The sequence below is a fragment of the Cladophialophora immunda genome, assembly GCF_000835495.1.
Source record: "Cladophialophora immunda strain CBS 83496 unplaced genomic scaffold supercont1.4, whole genome shotgun sequence".
Lineage (NCBI taxonomy): Eukaryota > Fungi > Ascomycota > Eurotiomycetes > Chaetothyriales > Herpotrichiellaceae > Cladophialophora > Cladophialophora immunda.
Window position 1 is genome coordinate 5606788 of NW_015622544.1, and position 16300 is coordinate 5623087.

General features: G+C 53.1%; 6 protein-coding genes across 7 annotated transcripts; 4 read left to right on the forward strand and 2 right to left on the reverse strand.

The window, feature by feature from the left end:
* Nucleotides 1-842: 842 nt before the first annotated feature.
* PV07_08251 (uncharacterized protein) lies at nucleotides 843-1621 on the forward strand (the record flags this gene model as incomplete). The annotated part of the gene is made up of 2 exons (XM_016395398.1): nucleotides 843-1100; nucleotides 1184-1621. The coding sequence occupies 2 exons, from the start codon at nucleotides 843-845 to the stop codon at nucleotides 1619-1621; spliced, it is 696 nt and encodes a 231-aa protein (XP_016248817.1).
* A 5671-nt stretch (nucleotides 1622-7292) lies between these two features.
* On the forward strand, nucleotides 7293-7916 carry PV07_08252 (uncharacterized protein; the record flags this gene model as incomplete). Its single annotated transcript, XM_016395399.1, has 2 exons — nucleotides 7293-7666; nucleotides 7721-7916. The coding sequence occupies 2 exons, from the start codon at nucleotides 7293-7295 to the stop codon at nucleotides 7914-7916; spliced, it is 570 nt and encodes a 189-aa protein (XP_016248818.1).
* Nucleotides 7917-8805: 889 nt separating this feature from the next.
* On the reverse strand, nucleotides 8806-12250 carry PV07_08253 (uncharacterized protein). Its single transcript, XM_016395400.1, has 2 exons — nucleotides 11630-12250; nucleotides 8806-11568 (listed from the first exon to the last, which is right to left on the reverse strand). Exons 1-2 carry the CDS (start codon nucleotides 12093-12095, stop codon nucleotides 10577-10579), a joined length of 1458 nt encoding a protein of 485 aa, XP_016248819.1. The 5' UTR covers nucleotides 12096-12250; the 3' UTR covers nucleotides 8806-10576.
* On the forward strand, nucleotides 8970-9869 carry PV07_08254 (uncharacterized protein; the record flags this gene model as incomplete). The annotated part of the gene is made up of 1 exon (XM_016395401.1): nucleotides 8970-9869. The coding sequence occupies one exon, from the start codon at nucleotides 8970-8972 to the stop codon at nucleotides 9867-9869; it is 900 nt and encodes a 299-aa protein (XP_016248820.1).
* A 763-nt stretch (nucleotides 12251-13013) lies between the features above and the next one.
* On the reverse strand, nucleotides 13014-14085 carry PV07_08255. Of its 2 annotated transcripts, XM_016395402.1 has the most exons (5): nucleotides 13906-14085; nucleotides 13812-13852; nucleotides 13744-13756; nucleotides 13413-13659; nucleotides 13014-13355 (listed from the first exon to the last, which is right to left on the reverse strand). In XM_016395402.1, the coding sequence occupies exons 1-5, from the start codon at nucleotides 13930-13932 to the stop codon at nucleotides 13171-13173; spliced, it is 513 nt and encodes a 170-aa protein (XP_016248821.1). In that variant the 5' UTR covers nucleotides 13933-14085; the 3' UTR covers nucleotides 13014-13170. The 2 variants fall into 2 exon arrangements, with proteins under 2 accessions (XP_016248821.1, XP_016248822.1); XM_016395403.1 differs by having other exon boundaries at nucleotides 13744-13852.
* Nucleotides 14086-14580: 495 nt separating this feature from the next.
* On the forward strand, nucleotides 14581-16184 carry PV07_08256 (uncharacterized protein). The gene has a single exon (XM_016395404.1). It carries the CDS (start codon nucleotides 14782-14784, stop codon nucleotides 16093-16095), a length of 1314 nt encoding a protein of 437 aa, XP_016248823.1. The 5' UTR covers nucleotides 14581-14781; the 3' UTR covers nucleotides 16096-16184.
* Nucleotides 16185-16300: the final 116 nt, after the last annotated feature.

Consider the following 16300-nt stretch of genomic DNA (forward strand, 5'->3'; position numbering starts at 1 on the left):
CGTTGACCAAGGAGGCTGAACGCAGGGCTGTGAATGGTGATGAATGATGGATGAATCGTAATTGGAAGAAGGAAGAGAAATTGAGATTGCCGAGTCGATCTGGCTGGTGGATGGCGGCCTGAACTTGGCAGCCTGCTGTCTGCAGCCTGCAGCCTCGCTTCCCCAGCTTCTTCCTCTCTTCTCTTCCCTTCTGGACGACAATCCCTCTACTGCAACGTTGATTCCACGCCCGGCCGCTCACGGTTTGTGTCGAAGTTCAGCTGGTCGTCAACGGTTTATGGATGAATGGGACATGCGGGTGGTGCTCACAAGGTCATCCTCGGTCAATTGTCTGGACCAACATGTGAATGAGATCTCCTATCAGTCGTGAGATGTGTCAAACCATATATGAGTTGACTCCCACCTGGGAGCTCGAGAAGACAACACTTCATTCTGTCAAGCGACCATCTGCCGGAATGATAGGAGGATCTTTGTTGGGTGAAGTACAAAAGCGACAATGTGACCAGAGATGTCGACGAGGTGAGTTGACCCTCATTTTCACTTCACCTTCAGCCTCCCTTCAAATTTGGCTGGAGATCTCAATGCCCATCAACATCTTGCTTCGACTCGCCAAGAGGATCCTGTCGATACCTCCCACAGTCAAATTCAAACCATCTCGACCCTCTTCCCAATCATCAATCTGGTGATAAAAGAATCATTCTCTTCGATGACCTCGCCCGGAAATCAAGAGACGAACGTCCCTCCTCGAGCTCGAAACACTCGCCTTTCCAACATCCAGGCTCTACCAGACCGCCAGCCCGCTTCGTCGTCGTCTCTGCTCCGCCTCAACAAACTTTGCCAGGATGCTTCTCCGAGTCGGCTTCTTAGCCCTTGTCGCCGTGGCTTCTGTGGCGTGGGCTGTCGACACTGACAAGAACCCTGACCTCGTCGCTAAGCTTCGCGTGGCCAACACCAATCTCGACCGCATGAAGCTGCTCCCCAATGACACAGACTGGTTCTTTGATTTCACCAAGCAGGACAAGTACACCTTCTCGCCCGGGGGAGTGGTCAATGCCAATGCTGCTTCGTTCCCAGCGACTGCTGGACACGGCATGACAATGGTAAGCGGCCACCACCACTTTTCTCACTCTTGTCTCACATCCCCCCCTGTAAAGTCCTGAAACTGACTCTCAATCCCAAAAAGGCAATACTCAACCTGGGCCCCTGCTCCATGCTCCCACCGCACATCCACCCGCGAGCCACCAACTTTGTCGTCGCCATCTCCGGGACCACGCAAACCTACATGGTCGCGGAGAACGGCGCGCGCACCGTGACCGAGACCCTCCGCCCGGGCCAGATGACGATCTTCCCGCAGGCGTCGGTCCACACGATGATGAACATGGGCTGCGACAACGCGCAGCTGGTCTCGGCCCTCAACTCCGACGACTCGGGCACCACCAACCTGGCCAACACCTTCTTCTCGTTCCCGCAGAACATCACCGGCACCGTCATCGGAGGCGGCCTAAACGCCCAGGACATCTTGGGCCGCGTGCCCGCCGTCGGGACGGGCAGCAACGCCGGGCCGCAGGCTTGCATCGCCGCGTGCGCGAAGAAGGGGAAGATGGTCAAGCGAGAGTGGTAGGCCGCGGCCGCGGGGACTGAATGGTGCAAGAAGCTGCCGGGGAATGCGGGCTGAGACAGGGTAGGAGAGGTGGTTTTGGGAAACCCGGTCTTGGAGACGGAAAGGCACCGCCCTGTTTGTCGCGAGTATTCGAGATACGAAGGTGGAAATTCCTCTTCGAAACACCCGTCGAGCCGCGCATAATAGTGGAATCGGTTCGCAGTGCTAAGGCGCTAAGGCGAACCCTTTTCAAGTTGGCAAGATAGGCAGAGGAGCAATCTGCGCAGACGTGCAGCTGCCACAAGAAAATGAAAGTGAAATCATTCGAACGACTGATTCAGAATTCATCTTGTAGATCTCAGACTGTGATACCGATGTTACTATGCTCCCATTCCCATGTTCTGGCGGTCTGGCTCAAGCCCAGCTACGCAAAAATAACACGAGTCCAAACTAAGAGTGTATAACAGACACGCTCCCTTTCCTTTTCATCACGAGCAACCACCTTGATGCAACAAAACTCATGGCCAATATAAGCGAGCACATCACCGCCGTGCTCTTGATCTCATGGGCTTCCCAGGAAGGAGGTGCACCAGCGGTGACGTTGGCGTGGCCCGACGTGCGTTTCCTTCGCACCCACACCTACCAGGCAACGCTTTCTGTCCCATGCCAATACTGGCGATACACCTCCGGGAAGCCTTCTCTTTTGGTCCCGCCATGGTGGTGAAGATAAGACGAATTTACAAGACGGCTGAACCAAAAACAGAAACACCGAAGCATACGACCTTCACCTCGACCAGGCCGGCATATGCTCGTGTCTGCCTTCTGGTATTCTTGGCTCGGGAGGCTCAATGTTCTTGATGGCTGCAAAGTGAAGGAGTGCCGTTAGTCTCGACGCTTTTGACGGCAAATGGCATAGACGAGACTGGGGAGATAGAGAGATGTGAAACGTGCAGAGGAGGAGAAATTGGAGCAATGATTCGCTTATCTCATATGCGACAGGAATAGAGGGACGATGGGCACATCTGTATCTTACCTGTCACGACCCTCTTGACTAGCGAAGGCTTTTTGTCCTGTTGGGCTCGTTCCTTCTCACTCATGAGAGATGATGTCGAGATCGAGGTAGCGTCGAATGACACGTTGGGCTTGGAATTTGAAGACATCTTGGAGGGACTGGGTTTAACGACTCGTTGGAGTAGGAAGACTATGGTATCCTCGTTTCCTGGTCGGGGAAGTCAAAGTAAGCTTTTCCTTCGAGAAGTGCCGAGTGAATGCAGCAGATGTGTGAGAGAAAGGAGGAAGGCCTCGAGACTCAGGCAGAAGGCTTCGGTCCCCTTTATAGCCCAAACACGAGACGGGTGCAGCGGCAGAGGTTTGGCAAGAAGCTTGTCATTCGATGGTGGCCTGGGCCTCCAGCAATGGACAATGCTTAGGCAACAAGCATATCGCAAGGGCAGAGGGAGTGTATGGCACTCGCCGGTGACAGGTCAGCGCTCCGACTCCGAACACAATGGTGGCTACCGCATCAGGTAAGGATTTGAGGAAGCCAATGCAGTGGGTTCGCGAGGTGGATGCAGTGGAGAGGCGGACGATGGACGGTGACGGCTGATTTGGATTCAGACGGGCAAAGGCTGATCTGACTCATGGGGATTTCTCGTCAGCCTCACAACTCGGTTCCTTGGTGTGCCTCTCATGCGGTCTCCAGGCCTCCTCTTGATCGCCACCTCTTTTTCAAGCCCACCCGGCGCTCCATCCTGTCCGAAGAGGAAGCCGATTCGAGCGCGCAAGGAGAAGGAGGGCGGTCTGTTGATTGTGAGGTTCTGGTGCTTCATTGCACCGCGAGTGGGAGGAGTGGGAGGAGTGGAAAAGAGAAACTCCAATAAACACGCGAACGTACGCACCCGCCAATCACCGCCCAGCAGGCAAATGACACTGCGGCACGTATTCGCACTTCGCGTACCATTTTGGCTCTGCGCCATTTCTGCCTGAGTCACAAAGTCACAAAGTCACCGAGGAGCGGGCACTGCATCATGCACATAGGCTAGACCCTTCCGATGCCTCTGGTTTACGCAAGAAGTTCGAGTTTCTGAGTAAGGAAACTGGGAGGGATACGCGGTGGAAAAGAGACAGGGTCTTCGACCGCCAGACACCCGCAATACCGGGATGTGGTGTTTTTCAGGCACCACCAACACCATTGGAATGATGCCATGCCCGCCCTTCCACTCTGTGCAATCATTTCCTACCGTTTCCAGGGGGCTCTCAGGCAAACGCAATACTCGCCAACCCCATCTAATTCCCCCCGCGCGACGGACGGATATCCTCCTCGAAGGTCCATCAGTCCAGGCACCAGCCCCATCTACGTGCCTGATTCTGTGGAGCTCTTATGCCACGAACCTAGACTCACCAAAGAACTCTTGTTGCCGCCGTTCGAGCTTGAGACTTGGACCTCCGTTGATTGGGCAGAGCTTTGTCACCTCTCATGGTATTGACCTTGTGTGCTCTAGGCAGAACTACACTGCGTCACGACTCGTCATTTACAAGTCCCGCCGATCCTGTTTTCTTATGGTCAATTACTATCTCGATCTCTTAGAGATGACCGCCGGAGAACGAGAATGGCCGGGTTGTTCCATATGATGATACGTCCGCGCTGTGCCTGTTCAAGACTGCATTGATCCCACCGACCGGAATGCCTTCCAAGCTGTGCTCTCCATCACTCTCGACGGTCATTCCACAAGCTGCTAGGAATGATCTACTCGCCATGCCAAACAGGTACACATCTTCTCAAAACCTGCCTGCCCTTGCGGACATCTCACAACTTTCTCCAGCTCGGGAGCCAAGGACACAGATCCACCATAGTCCGTCCCACCTCCACCACGAATCACCGAGGAGCAAATTACATCGTGGTATTGCCCATTTACAGCAAAGCCGTTCGTAAAGACTGACTCGATCAGAATGCGATCGGATGGTGTCACTCTCTGTGACACAGAGGCTCAAGAGGTGGCAGAACCTGACAGGCGAAATGCAGAGATAATCAAGTCGACCCAGACACAGATGCCAAGTCTGAAATGTGAGGCACTCCTGTGCATTGAGGAGGAAAATATTGCAGACATTCCCAAGAAGGCTTCTCGTGTGGTGGTGGCCTGCATGATAAATCTGTACGGCCCAATTCACAATGCAGGGCAGGTTGGGGCTTATCTTGGAGAATCAAATCTCTTCAAGAACTAACCTTCCTCCCGCTATCAGTACTGTATACATTCCGGCGACCGTGAGTGTGAACTGCTCTATCAATTTGGCCTGCCCTGTGTTCATCCATCTCTTACGGCCTCTTATCGGCGGCGCGTCAATTCAGAGGTCTCTCTGTCATCCTCGATGGTGGATAGATGGAGACATTTATCAGGCAAGTTGACTGGGTACCGTACTACCACGACCGATCGAATCCTCATCTTCCGCCTCAGCCTGTCTTTAGCTTTGTCGAGCAGCAACTTCAAGAGATTCGCGACAGCCTAGACCCCGAGAATCGAGCGCAGTTGTACCGAAGAAGGGCAAGGCGACAAGAGGTGGTAGATCAAGAGATGCTGGAATCTGGCGCTCGTCAGCTTGAGAGGCAGGCTGTCCTAATCGCACCACCCGACGCAGTGCCCAAGCGACAATGGGCAAAGGCAAAGACACACGGGCTAGCTGACGCTCGAGGACCCACTGCCAACGAGCTAGCTAGGAGGCCGACAGCAAAAACAGGCTTGTCAGGAGGCGAATGAAGCCAGAGTGACAGAGGCGCGATTCATCCATCAACTGCAACAAGCAGCGAACGCAGACACTCGAATGTCTACCATCACGGTAGTACAGGCACCACAGACACAAGCCCCAGTGAGGCCGACCATGCCGTTAAGAGCTGTATCCAGTCAGTCATTGCCCATATCGCGCTTACCTACCGATACGCTCATCGCCTATTCAGAGACCTCGCCTATACTAATCTCGCCTCCGCCGGCCTCTGCCTACGAGGTGCTGAGAAGTCTACTTCTGCGTGGACCTATTGCTGCAAGTGCGTGGGCTACCTCGAGCGACTTGAACATCGCCAGATGACCATGACCATGCAGCACTAAAGTTCTCTGGCGAATCGCTGCAGTGGACGGGTGCAGTTGCCACAATAGATGGTGACGAGCAGATACTTTTGGGTATTTTGAAGGCCAGGACATCCCACGTCCGCATCACGAGGCCGGCCGGAACTTCCAGCCTCTGAAGCCTCTTGAACCCCTGCTATAAATGAGAGATCCTACAGCACATGCTGCAAAAGGAACCCGAAAATGCCCCAACTCAGACGGTAGGTCCGTGCGTTGGCGCCATGCCTGCCATTTGCGCAGCCTCAGGAAAGTGTTCGTACGCTTTCAGGACCCCAGCCTGTGCCACTGGATTGTTTTGGGTTGCCCTAACCCAATTAGGAAAACTAGCAACGTTAGATTTTCACGTCGGCACGTCAAACTGCCGTGTGCGCGCCCCCACTAGTTAGTTAGATAGACAATCAATCAAGAACAAGATGGTCCCACACTTTGGACTCGGGTTAGAGGATTGACGAGATTCGGTGTAATCGACTGGTTCGACTCTTTGTAGGCATAGGCAATATAAACATTAGCTTCAGCCGCGAGACCTTCCATGTGGAACCCCGTCTCCGCAAGAGCAGCTTCTCCTTGCTTCCAAGTTGGTGTCTATCATGTGTTCAATACTGGATATATCTTAACAACGACAGATACAGAGTGTGCTCCATGTCATAATGACTTCAATGCAAACTGCGAGGTGACTCTTACCACGCAAGTTTCATCATTTCCCTCGACAGCACTGCGACATGCGAAAATGCTCCCCTTCATACTACTAGTCTCCCACAAAATAGAGGCAATTGCGTTTCCCCCATCCAGTTATGGCCACTAAGTCGCGGGAATGCGAGTACATACAGCCATAGTCGTTTCGGCAAAGTTCAGGCTCGCCATGCTCGGCAATCAGGGCATCCTCACCCTAAGGCTCCTCGGCGGACCAAACAACAAACCTAAGTTCGACGCTCTCGCGGGGCTTGTCATTCGGAGCGTGCTCTGGGAGGACCATGGCGCAGCCACCGCTTCTGCTGGTCGGGCTTGTCTTTGTCGTTGAGACTTCTGACGTCGGTAAGAGGACAGTCAGGTACAATATTGAGCTTCACGTTTGTTCGCTGGATATCCTCCGAGACATTATCCGCCCAGATCTCATACGGAACCTCATCCTCGTAGATCAAGTCGTCGCGGAGGTGAGAAACCTCGCAGTGCTGGATATTGCAAGAGTTGCCATTGCTGAATCGCGGTTTGTATGAGCAAAAGCGCGCAGTAAGAGGCTGGAATGAGGTGCGTCCAAAAGACCCAAGACCAAACACAGCCGAGTTCCCCAATTTATTAGAATCAGACCACACACAGTGTTCGAGCCTCCTGTGGTCTTATCGTCCTCAATTCCAGTTATCTTCCTCCACGAGGCAACCCGGACAGAAATGTGCATGTGCACAAGATACCCTTGGCCAAATTCCTAGCGTCCATTGCTGTATTGCCGAAGGTTTCCCCCGGAGAAACTAGTAACTTAATAACAAGGAAGCAAACCAAGGCATGAACCAGGTGAGTAGCTTGCATGAGAGCTTGTATTAGTGCGTGGGATGTTCTCAGCCCACCGTGGTGACTCGATGAGAATGGCAATCCTGGAAGAAGCCCAATGGTTCGAGCGAAATGAACAGCGGCGAGATGCATGGACGACCATGCAACATGCACTGGAGAGGAGGTACCTATACCTGCGTCGAGGCTATGGTGTCGAGTTAACTATACAGAGGCACCGCCCGAGACCGATATCTCCAGAGCTCACAAAAACCGCCATCCACAAAAGTTTCTACCATCTGGACTGCGCCGAGATGTACGGAACCGAGGAAGAAGTCGGGGTGGCCATCGAGGATGCCAGCGTGCCTCGAGACAAGCTCTTCATTACCAATAAGGTCACCCAGGGCATTGATGATATCCCTGAAGCGGTTGATCAGAGCTTGCAGAAGATGCAGCTGGACTATTTTGATCTGTGAGTTCCCGCGGTGCCAGGAAAAGAAATAACCCTTGGTAATGGACTGAGTAGATACTTGGTTCACATTCCTTTCTTCGCCAAGTCAGAGGCCGATTTTCAACATGCTTGGAAGTCTATGGAGGACATCAAGAAGGCTGGCAAGGCCAAATCGATTGGGGTCAGCAACTACATGCGCTCCGACGTGGGCAACACATACTACTTCCGTACTCCTTGGCCGGAACACTTTGACAAGGATGATCGATCTTGATCGATGAAGATGAACGTCTTGACTGCGTCCACCCGCAAGATCCATAGACCAATATCCTTACATCAGACCTTGTGGAGGCAGCCGGGCCTGAATCTACCCGTTGCGGAGAGGAGCCTCGGACAGTTCTGTGCGGGTGACACATGCTGAGCTGTGCTGTAATGCGCTGACTGCTCCATGGCCACTGAGAACGACAAACGAACGCTACGCAAGCATAGCGACTGGTGTCTTTCTCTCTCTCTCTCTCTCTCTCTCACACACACACACACAGAAATAACGAGCCTCGGGCGACAGCCAACATGTCCATATCGCAAACGCTCCTGGAAACAGAACTGCTCTACCCAGCGCACTTCATAAACAAGGTGGGATCTCGTCATTATGCTACTATTCACACGAACACCGCCGTGACATTCAGGACTAAGAAGGAGCAATGACGAGGAGACTGCTCTATGCGCCAGGCCGTCGAGCCCTTGACCATCCCACACCTCCCCAACCACAAGCAAGGCGACGCGGTCGTCCTTCACCTCAACCCTGTCACCAAGCAACAGAGCTGCAACGAGAGACTCACCGGCGACCGATCCACACACAAGCAATCCAAGGAGTCCCCCACCGGACAAAATCCGTGGCCATCCTTTTGGCCATATGTGCGGCCATTTTCGTGAGCCTCTATGCTGTCGCTGCCTTGGCCCGGCGGGCGAATTTCTGGCTCTGGGGAAAAGAGTTGTTCATGTGATTGCTTAAGCATCGAATTCTGGGCCACCGTAACAGCAACAGGGATGGGGGGAGTGATTCAGTCTCGTTATGCGAAGGGGGGGGGGGGGGGAACAACTGGCCTTCTTCGTGCAGAGGTGACGATAGCTTAATGCAGAAGCTGCCTGGAACGAGCTGGCTTGGAAAACGTCACCGTGAGAATGAGCATTACTTTCAAAACTTCGTTTGTATCTTGACACTTCGTTTGTTCTCATCCCTTTTCTTGTGAAGCTTCTTGTCTCGTCTTTGCTTTTGCTTCCTTCCACATCGCAGCATCCCAATCTCCAACCCTAGCAGATGGCAAAAATGACCAAGACACCAGCGTCCAACCCCCCCGCGATGCAGACTCAATCCATGGCCAAGGCCATGGAGCTCGTCGACGACCCGATGCCTCCGATGCCGGTCCCCAGGCCTCGAAGCTACCCGTTCGTAGACATCGCCACGTCGCAGGTACATCGTCTAGCTCATACTAGATCCAGTCTCAGATCCAGGGACAACTCACGGGCAGAGCGTGATGACCGCGGCCTATTCGCCGACGACACCGCAGCCGAGGACGACCGTGCCGACGAGCGCGAGCGCGAGCGCTTCCGCGCATATCACTACTTCGACAGCGCCTACCCGGACCACTCCCTCCGGGTCGAATACTCCGACGACCCCCGCTATCCTGCAGGCGAGTACCCCGAGGGCGCGTACCCGACCGACGCATATCTGGCAGACGATGAATCAGGGTCTGAGCAATTCGATGGCCACGACGACGACGACGACGACGACGAGGGACTGTACCTAGATCCGCCCGCGAATTTCCTGTACGATGACGATGAAGACAGCGCAGACGAAGGCTGGGGCTCGGAGACGGACGAGGACGAGGACGAGTCTGCGGCTCGGGAGTTTGCAGACACTCGTGACGAACAGCCAACTACCAAGGCCGGGGACGAGGCCAGAGATACAGAAGGTCTGGAGACAGATCCAGATGCAGCGGCGGCAGCGGCGGCAGCGGCGACGGCAACGGCGACTCCCCCTAAAGCCAGAGCCCAAGGAGATGCAGGAGATATCAATCTCCACCACCACATCGACGCTCCTCAGACGCCGAATCTCGTACGGCATGCAGTTTTTGCAGCAGCCGCGTGCGTTGGCCTGATGTACGCGTGGAATTGGGCTTTGAATAGACCCAGGCAGCTTCCCCTTTGGAATGATGGGGAACATTGACTCATCTCATTCTGCATTTCGAGGTAGTGCTGGTGCATCGTCGAAGGTATTTGGCAAGGCAGACCGACCGCCTTCAGCGCATCTGATCTCCGTTTTCCTGGAAGAGAGCTAGCTGCTCTTACACCTCCAAAACGACCTGCCTGCTGTTGCTGTGCAGCCAGGGGCATCCGAGACTATTTCTCTCGACGACCCTCCTCGCTTTGGAGCCGCATTTCCCACAAACTTTCGGGACCTGAGCATCACCATCGTCACCAGGCAACTCGCTGGTGGCTGCGGCCCGGTTCCTCAAACACTCGGCCGTCCTCAGGCATCATCGTCTTGGCTGCAATTAGACGATATTAACACTCACGCGCCCAAAATGCCAGTAGCTGGACCGATCACGGTTCTCCCCAATTCCTTTTCCATCAAACCGCAGACAATGCAGCCATGAACCAGCGCATTCCCCGCCATCAGGTATACAATTGGATGGGTGGATGTTGGGATGGCGTTCTGTGGTCAGGATTTCGCTCAGACGCATCTCAGCTCAGATGCGTCTGGATTGACGTGGAAGCGGGGCCTTAAGAGGTATTGGTACCTCGCGTAGGGAGGTAGGCAAGCTACCTAGAGGTCGTTGTTGGATCTGCAGTCAGATCACTCCTCGCCTTGGCCTCATCCTGGCAATAGTCCATGATCGAATAGAACCCCACAATGCAGGTGTCCTCAATCTTTCAAGGACCTTTACCACTGCCTCCACTCACAAATCGCCTCGCAACCCACGCACTTCCATGTTCAAGGTACTCTTCTCTGGTAACACCATACTCTCTGACAATCCCAGGAAATCCACTCGCCAACCTGGCGCCCCCAAGCCAAGTCGACGTGATCGGGTCCGCCATCTTACGAACTCGAACCATCCATTCGGTCTTCACCCTCATACGCAGCTCGGCTTCGAGCCGCTCCAGAAAGCCAGGAATTTGCGCATTCCCGCCGACTAAAAGGACGTTGCTGAGCATGGTGACTTGCAAGAGCGGCGGGAGGACACTAAGGGATTGCATCACAATATCCGGTAACCCAGGCTGCTTCGAGCCAATGTCGCCAGGTGAGAAGATAATTTCTGGGATAGAGAAGCGTTCATTTCCCAACGTCATTGAGATTTCGGCGTCGGGCTCGGAGGAGACGGCGACCTGTTTGCGCTTGCGCGCAGCGGCGGGGGTGGGATCGTGAGGACGGCTAAACCCTCGAAGAAGGCGGATGCCATCAGGGAGAATATAGTCGACTCGGATCTCCTCATCTTCCGGCGAGACCATCTGTTCGGCGTCCATAGCGTCGTCCGAATCCTTGGATTTTGCGGGCACGGATCTCTGCTTCGGTTTGTTTCCCTTCCAGGTCTTTTCCAGGTCCTTTCGGAAATCCTTGCTGACGAAACAGACGTCTTCCTTAATGTCATTGACGATCTTGGTGTCTTGATGCAAGTCGAAGTGCCGCACGGAGATGGCTTCTTTCAAAAGGTTCGTAAGATGCTTGCCGCCAAAATCTAACCGGCGGACTGCTCGGTGCAATGGTCGGCCATTGAACAGCGGCGTGATGGTGGTATGGCTGTAGCCGCTGTCGATCACGAGCACACATTCCATCGGCAGGTCTGCCATAGGATCGTTGCCTGGCTTTGTGTAGGATGCTCCTTCGAATAGTGGGTGAAGATCGTTGTAGGCATTAAGTGACGGGCCTGGTGTGGAAATCAGCACAGCCTCCCTCGCCGTCAGTGTCTTCGGCCCAGCCATACCTACCAATTACCCTGGTATAGCCTCCAAACCCCCACTCTTCCATAATAATCTCGTCTGCATTCTTCTGGAAAGCAGGCATAGTATTGGGTGGCTCTGTGAAGATCAAGGTGGTGTCCCCGGGACTTTTAACCAGAAGATCCTTCTTAGCAACTCGCTCATCGAAGAATGATTGGTCCCATATCTCTTTCTGCGCTTCCCAGCTCACGACTTGGCCATTTTCGACAGGGCGACGAAACAAGGCTTCGCTCCATTGTGTGATTTCCTCGGATTGGGAACCGACGTAGACTTTTCTGTCACGGCTGCGGACGATGGAGTTTGGGATGATATGACATCGTCGCAAGGCGTCCGTGTCTGGTACGGGGTCGGAGGGTGCGAAGCCAGCCTTGATGCTGTAGCCACCGTCGTCCAGGACGAAAGTCGTGGAGGGAAGGCCCGGGGTGTTTCGCGTGGATTTTGGTGCGCGGGGCATGTCGACTTCAGGCAGCCAGCATCATTGTTCTGGGGAGATCAGAGGCCTACTTCGAGAGAGAACCTCGACGGCGGGGGACTGAAGCCTGGAAAGACTCTGCATGCATGTAAGGTTGAGAATTTTATGGGGGTCTGAAGCACCAATTTGATTTCTTGGGAATGGCCCAAACCTGTCTCCATGATGTTGTCCACGCTCCTCCGCACCATCGACTAGGACCTAAGATGCCTCGCTGCTTTACCAGGCGGCAAGATCTCGGCACACCTTCTGCTCCTCGTTTGCTTCCTGAGACTCACCAGGACGGACTGTTTGTGCCTTTGCTCTCCAACATTCACCTCGATCAATGTCGGACGACCATATTAGAGAGATGCCGACAGTCCCAATCTGCCTCGTTTCTCATAATCCTTAGCTGCTCAATCGCATGAGGTAATATAGACCGGTCTCTTTCCAAGGCCTGTGGTTGATGGTCTCGACTGGAAGGTAGACTGATGCTCAACACCAAAGCAGGAAACAGTCATTCGCATAGGCCACTCTGCAAGCTTCCACCACATGTCAAAAGGTCCTTCTATCAGGTATATGACTAAAGTTCTCAGCGACTGACGATACCGCCTGACATGACCCACGCACCTGATCGAATACCTGGTCTGTGAGGTTCCAGCGTCTAAACCAAACTCAGAAGCGGTTCGGACGCTATTCAGCAACGTCATAAACCATCTGAGGCATTTGTTCGGCGATCGCAAGGCCTTTCTATCCGGAAATGTGTCCCTCCAAATTGAGCAAGGCTGGGGAAAAGGGGCATTAGACATCACCGAGGCTTATGTATGCGGTACCAACGCTAAGCTTCTTGTCCTGTACGTGGGGGCCAAGCTGGAATGCCCTCAATTACAGCTGAACGGATCATAGCTACGTATTTCTCAAAGGTTTATGTGTCACTCATACTGCTTCATATCGTGAAAGACAGAGCTGCGGTATGTTCCTTTGTATATGGCGTCTATGGGCTCTGAAGGGTTCCATCCATCTATATACATGGCACTCCGGCCATTCTATGCAGCGTCCTAGGTACGAAGGACTGCCCGAATTACTTGAAACTCGTCCGTGTAACCTCACTGGCCTGGGACTCGTTGACCTTGGGCTTCAACTCCTCGGTGATATTCCTCTCGTCTTTCCAGGCCAGGGCGACGAATTTTGTGTGGCTTCCACGAGCCACGATCTCGTTGTTCTTGTTCATAAATTTGACTGAAGTGTATGCAAGTGTTTTGCCAACTGGATAGGATCAGGACACGTCTCGCCCGATAGGAGCAGGAAGGGTGATGATCTCACACTTATCGCAGATGACCTCGCCTTTGACCAAATCACCAATCTTTCCGCCAGCGTTGAGGTAGGTTACGCTGAGATCCGTCGAAACTCCTGTCGAATATAGTCCACGAGAGGCCAGGGCAAGGGAGCCGCTGGTATCGACCATAGTGGCAAGTGTGGCACCGTGTAGTATACCTAACCGGTTCGTATGCTGCTTCTCGATGGGCAACTCAAAATTGACTTTGCCAGGTTCCGCTGCTGTTATCCGCATCTACATGAAGGATATGAGCCAAAGAATGCTCCGTAAAGAAGTATGGCGGCTTGGTGCACTGTTGCGATCGAAGATGATACTTACGCCGTCTATTAACCTGTTGTTTGGCAGAATTAATGTGAGTGCTTTTGCTTGTTCATGACGAATATTACCGTGGCTCAACCCCTGAGGTTGCTCTAAAGGACTCCCACACCTATAAACCATCAGCTCAAGGCCACCCCAAGCTTGCGGATTCCTGGAACTCACCGAGCGGACAAACTTTAGTGCCGACATTGTGTCGTGACCAAGCTTCTGCGCGCCAGTCGTAGAGCCAATTGAATACTAGACTCCACAGAAAGTCCGGGAATCTAGGTGTCGAAGCGAGATCGGATTACTATTGATAGAAGCCGAATGTCGATTACGCAAAGATATCAATCAAGTTGTTGCCAGGCCGAGACCCCAATGAAGTCAAAATGAAGTGTAGGAAATTGCTTTTGGTGCGCCGTTTGCTTCACCGTGACCGATTGCCTTTCGAGCAATATATGATTCGCCGTATAAGACTTCCAATTCCCCCCTCTGTGCTCAACGCCGCTGCTCTCCTCTTTGCCTCTTCTTCCTCTTCATCAGCATTCTTCCCATTCACTTTTGCGGTTAACATTGTGATACTTCAACTTTCGGTGCAACATAGATGCACAAAACCTCCCAAGTTCTAGGCTCTTGCGAAACCAGGCTCAGCATCAAACTTCGAGGAATACGAGTCGAGGTTAGCGCTGATGGTGCAACCCACCAGTTGGCGTGCGACGACAGCCAGTGAGGGCCTGATGTCGCACCCTGTCCTCCATGAGCTATTCCTTGTTTTCTCAAAGGTCAGGGATTAGAGTTGAGGCTAATCACCCTTGTGTTCTCTTGCTCAGATCCTGCTAAACTCCGACAACTGCATGACGATTCTTTCCCTCCTACCCACCCCAAGGCAGGCAGCTTTCTTCTCAAACTACTCGGCGAAGACGCGACGAATAACCACCGCTTCATCGATCTGTCTATCGGGGCGAACAGTTGTTCTATTCAGTGCATATAGTATTGTTGCCTTCATCGAGATAAGATAACATCGTGCGCAGCGCAATATTGTTCCCGAGCAAACCTCCAATGGCCCGTACAGCGAAAATCAGCCCGGTGCCAGGGTCTACATCCGCCGGGGACAATGCCACCTCTCGCAAGCGAAGGGCTCACAAGAAGTCTAGGCTAGGCTGTCGCAATTGCAAAATACGCAGAGTGAAATGCAACGAAGTTCGACCAATGTGCGGAAAGTGTCTGGAATACGGCGTCTTATGCAACTACGATCCTAGCATACCTGATCTTCAACCTCGAACCGACGCTTCCGAACTTGGCTGCTTGTATTCAAGGATGGATAAGTCCCTCCAGGGAACGACTAAGCCTATTTTAGATATGGTGAATGTCTCCTTGGACAAAAACACTCATGGGCCAGAGTTGCAAAGCGGAGCTACGCGATTCGACAGATCTGACCTGGCGCGACTTGACAGATTCCAAACCAGGACAGTTCTAACCATTGGCACTAAGAAAGTTGCCAGGGTTTTCCAGAAGGAAGTCATCCTGCTTGCCTGTACGAACCCCTTCCTCATGCACTTGGCGCAGGCAGTGACGGCGTCCCACGACCGGTATTTGTGCGGAGTGGCCACTTCGAGACCGAGCACAGCCGAAGCCTACCACTTGAACAAAGCCTTGATCGCCTTCCAGAGCATTCTCTCTCGTCCGATTAGACCTGAAGAAGGGGATGCATTGTTGGTCGCCTCATCTCTCCTTGGGGTTGTGAGCTTCTTCAACCTTGAGGCATCGTCTGTCGAAGAGGTTTGGCCATTGCAGGATGCTGACATGGCATGGCTCAACTTGAGCGATGGAAAACAAACCATTTGGCGACTGGCAAGTCCATTGAAAGGCGACAGTCTTTGGCGACAGGTGGCCCACCTATTTGACCGCGATAGAATGCCTGCACATCAAATTCCAGAACACGTTCCTTCGGTCTTTGATCACCTCTGTGCCGAAGATGCTTCGTCGGCATCGGCACGGCTCAACCCTTATTACAGAACTGCACAACAACTTCTACCCTTACTGGACCTTGAATGCAATGACTCCACCTGGTTACAGTACCTGGGCTTTGTCAATCACATGGATCCCCCCTATAAGTCTCTACTTGGACGCAAAGATCCTTGGGCGTTGCTCATGCTTTTATATTGGTACATGAAGGTCTGCCGGGGTGCTTGGTGGATTTCGTCTCGGTCCATTCTCCAGGGGCAGGCGATCTGCCTATATCTCTCACGATATCATTCGGATGATTTAGCGATACTCGCAGCTTTGGAGAAGCCGAGGATGGTATTCGATGCTGCACGAATGGAAGGGTGGGGAGGTATATCTTCTGCGGTAGACAGTCCGCGGTGGTCTTAATTTGAGAGGTTTCGCTCCCAGAGCAGGAGCTGGTGTAGCAATTAGGTCTTGCCAAATGTCTCGACCGTTCACATAATGATGAAACAAGTACCATTGTGCTCAGAGGGCTTTTCAGTTGTCTCAATTGTAGCTTGTACATGCAAAATGGAGGCAGTTGCTCCGTCGCAGCCTCACCAGGAAATCTATCAAAGCAGCGAGCTATTCG

Coding starts and splice junctions, on each gene's coding strand:
- PV07_08253 (XM_016395400.1), bottom strand. CDS start 12,095: ATGCCCCGCGCACCAAAATCCACGCGAAACACCCCGGGCCTTCCCTCC. Junction 11,569..11,629: donor AGGCTATACCAGGGTAATTG/GTAGGTATGGCT, acceptor TTTCCACACCAG/GCCCGTCACTTAATGCCTAC.
- PV07_08255 (XM_016395402.1), bottom strand. CDS start 13,932: ATGTCGGCACTAAAGTTTGTCCGCTCG. Junction 13,853..13,905: donor CACTAAAGTTTGTCCGCTCG/GTGAGTTCCAGG, acceptor GATGGTTTATAG/GTGTGGGAGTCCTTTAGAGC. Junction 13,356..13,412: donor CGAGGTCATCTGCGATAAGT/GTGAGATCATCA, acceptor GATCCTATCCAG/TTGGCAAAACACTTGCATAC.
- PV07_08256 (XM_016395404.1), top strand. CDS start 14,782: ATGGCCCGTACAGCGAAAATCAGCCCGGTGCCAGGGTCTACATCCGCC.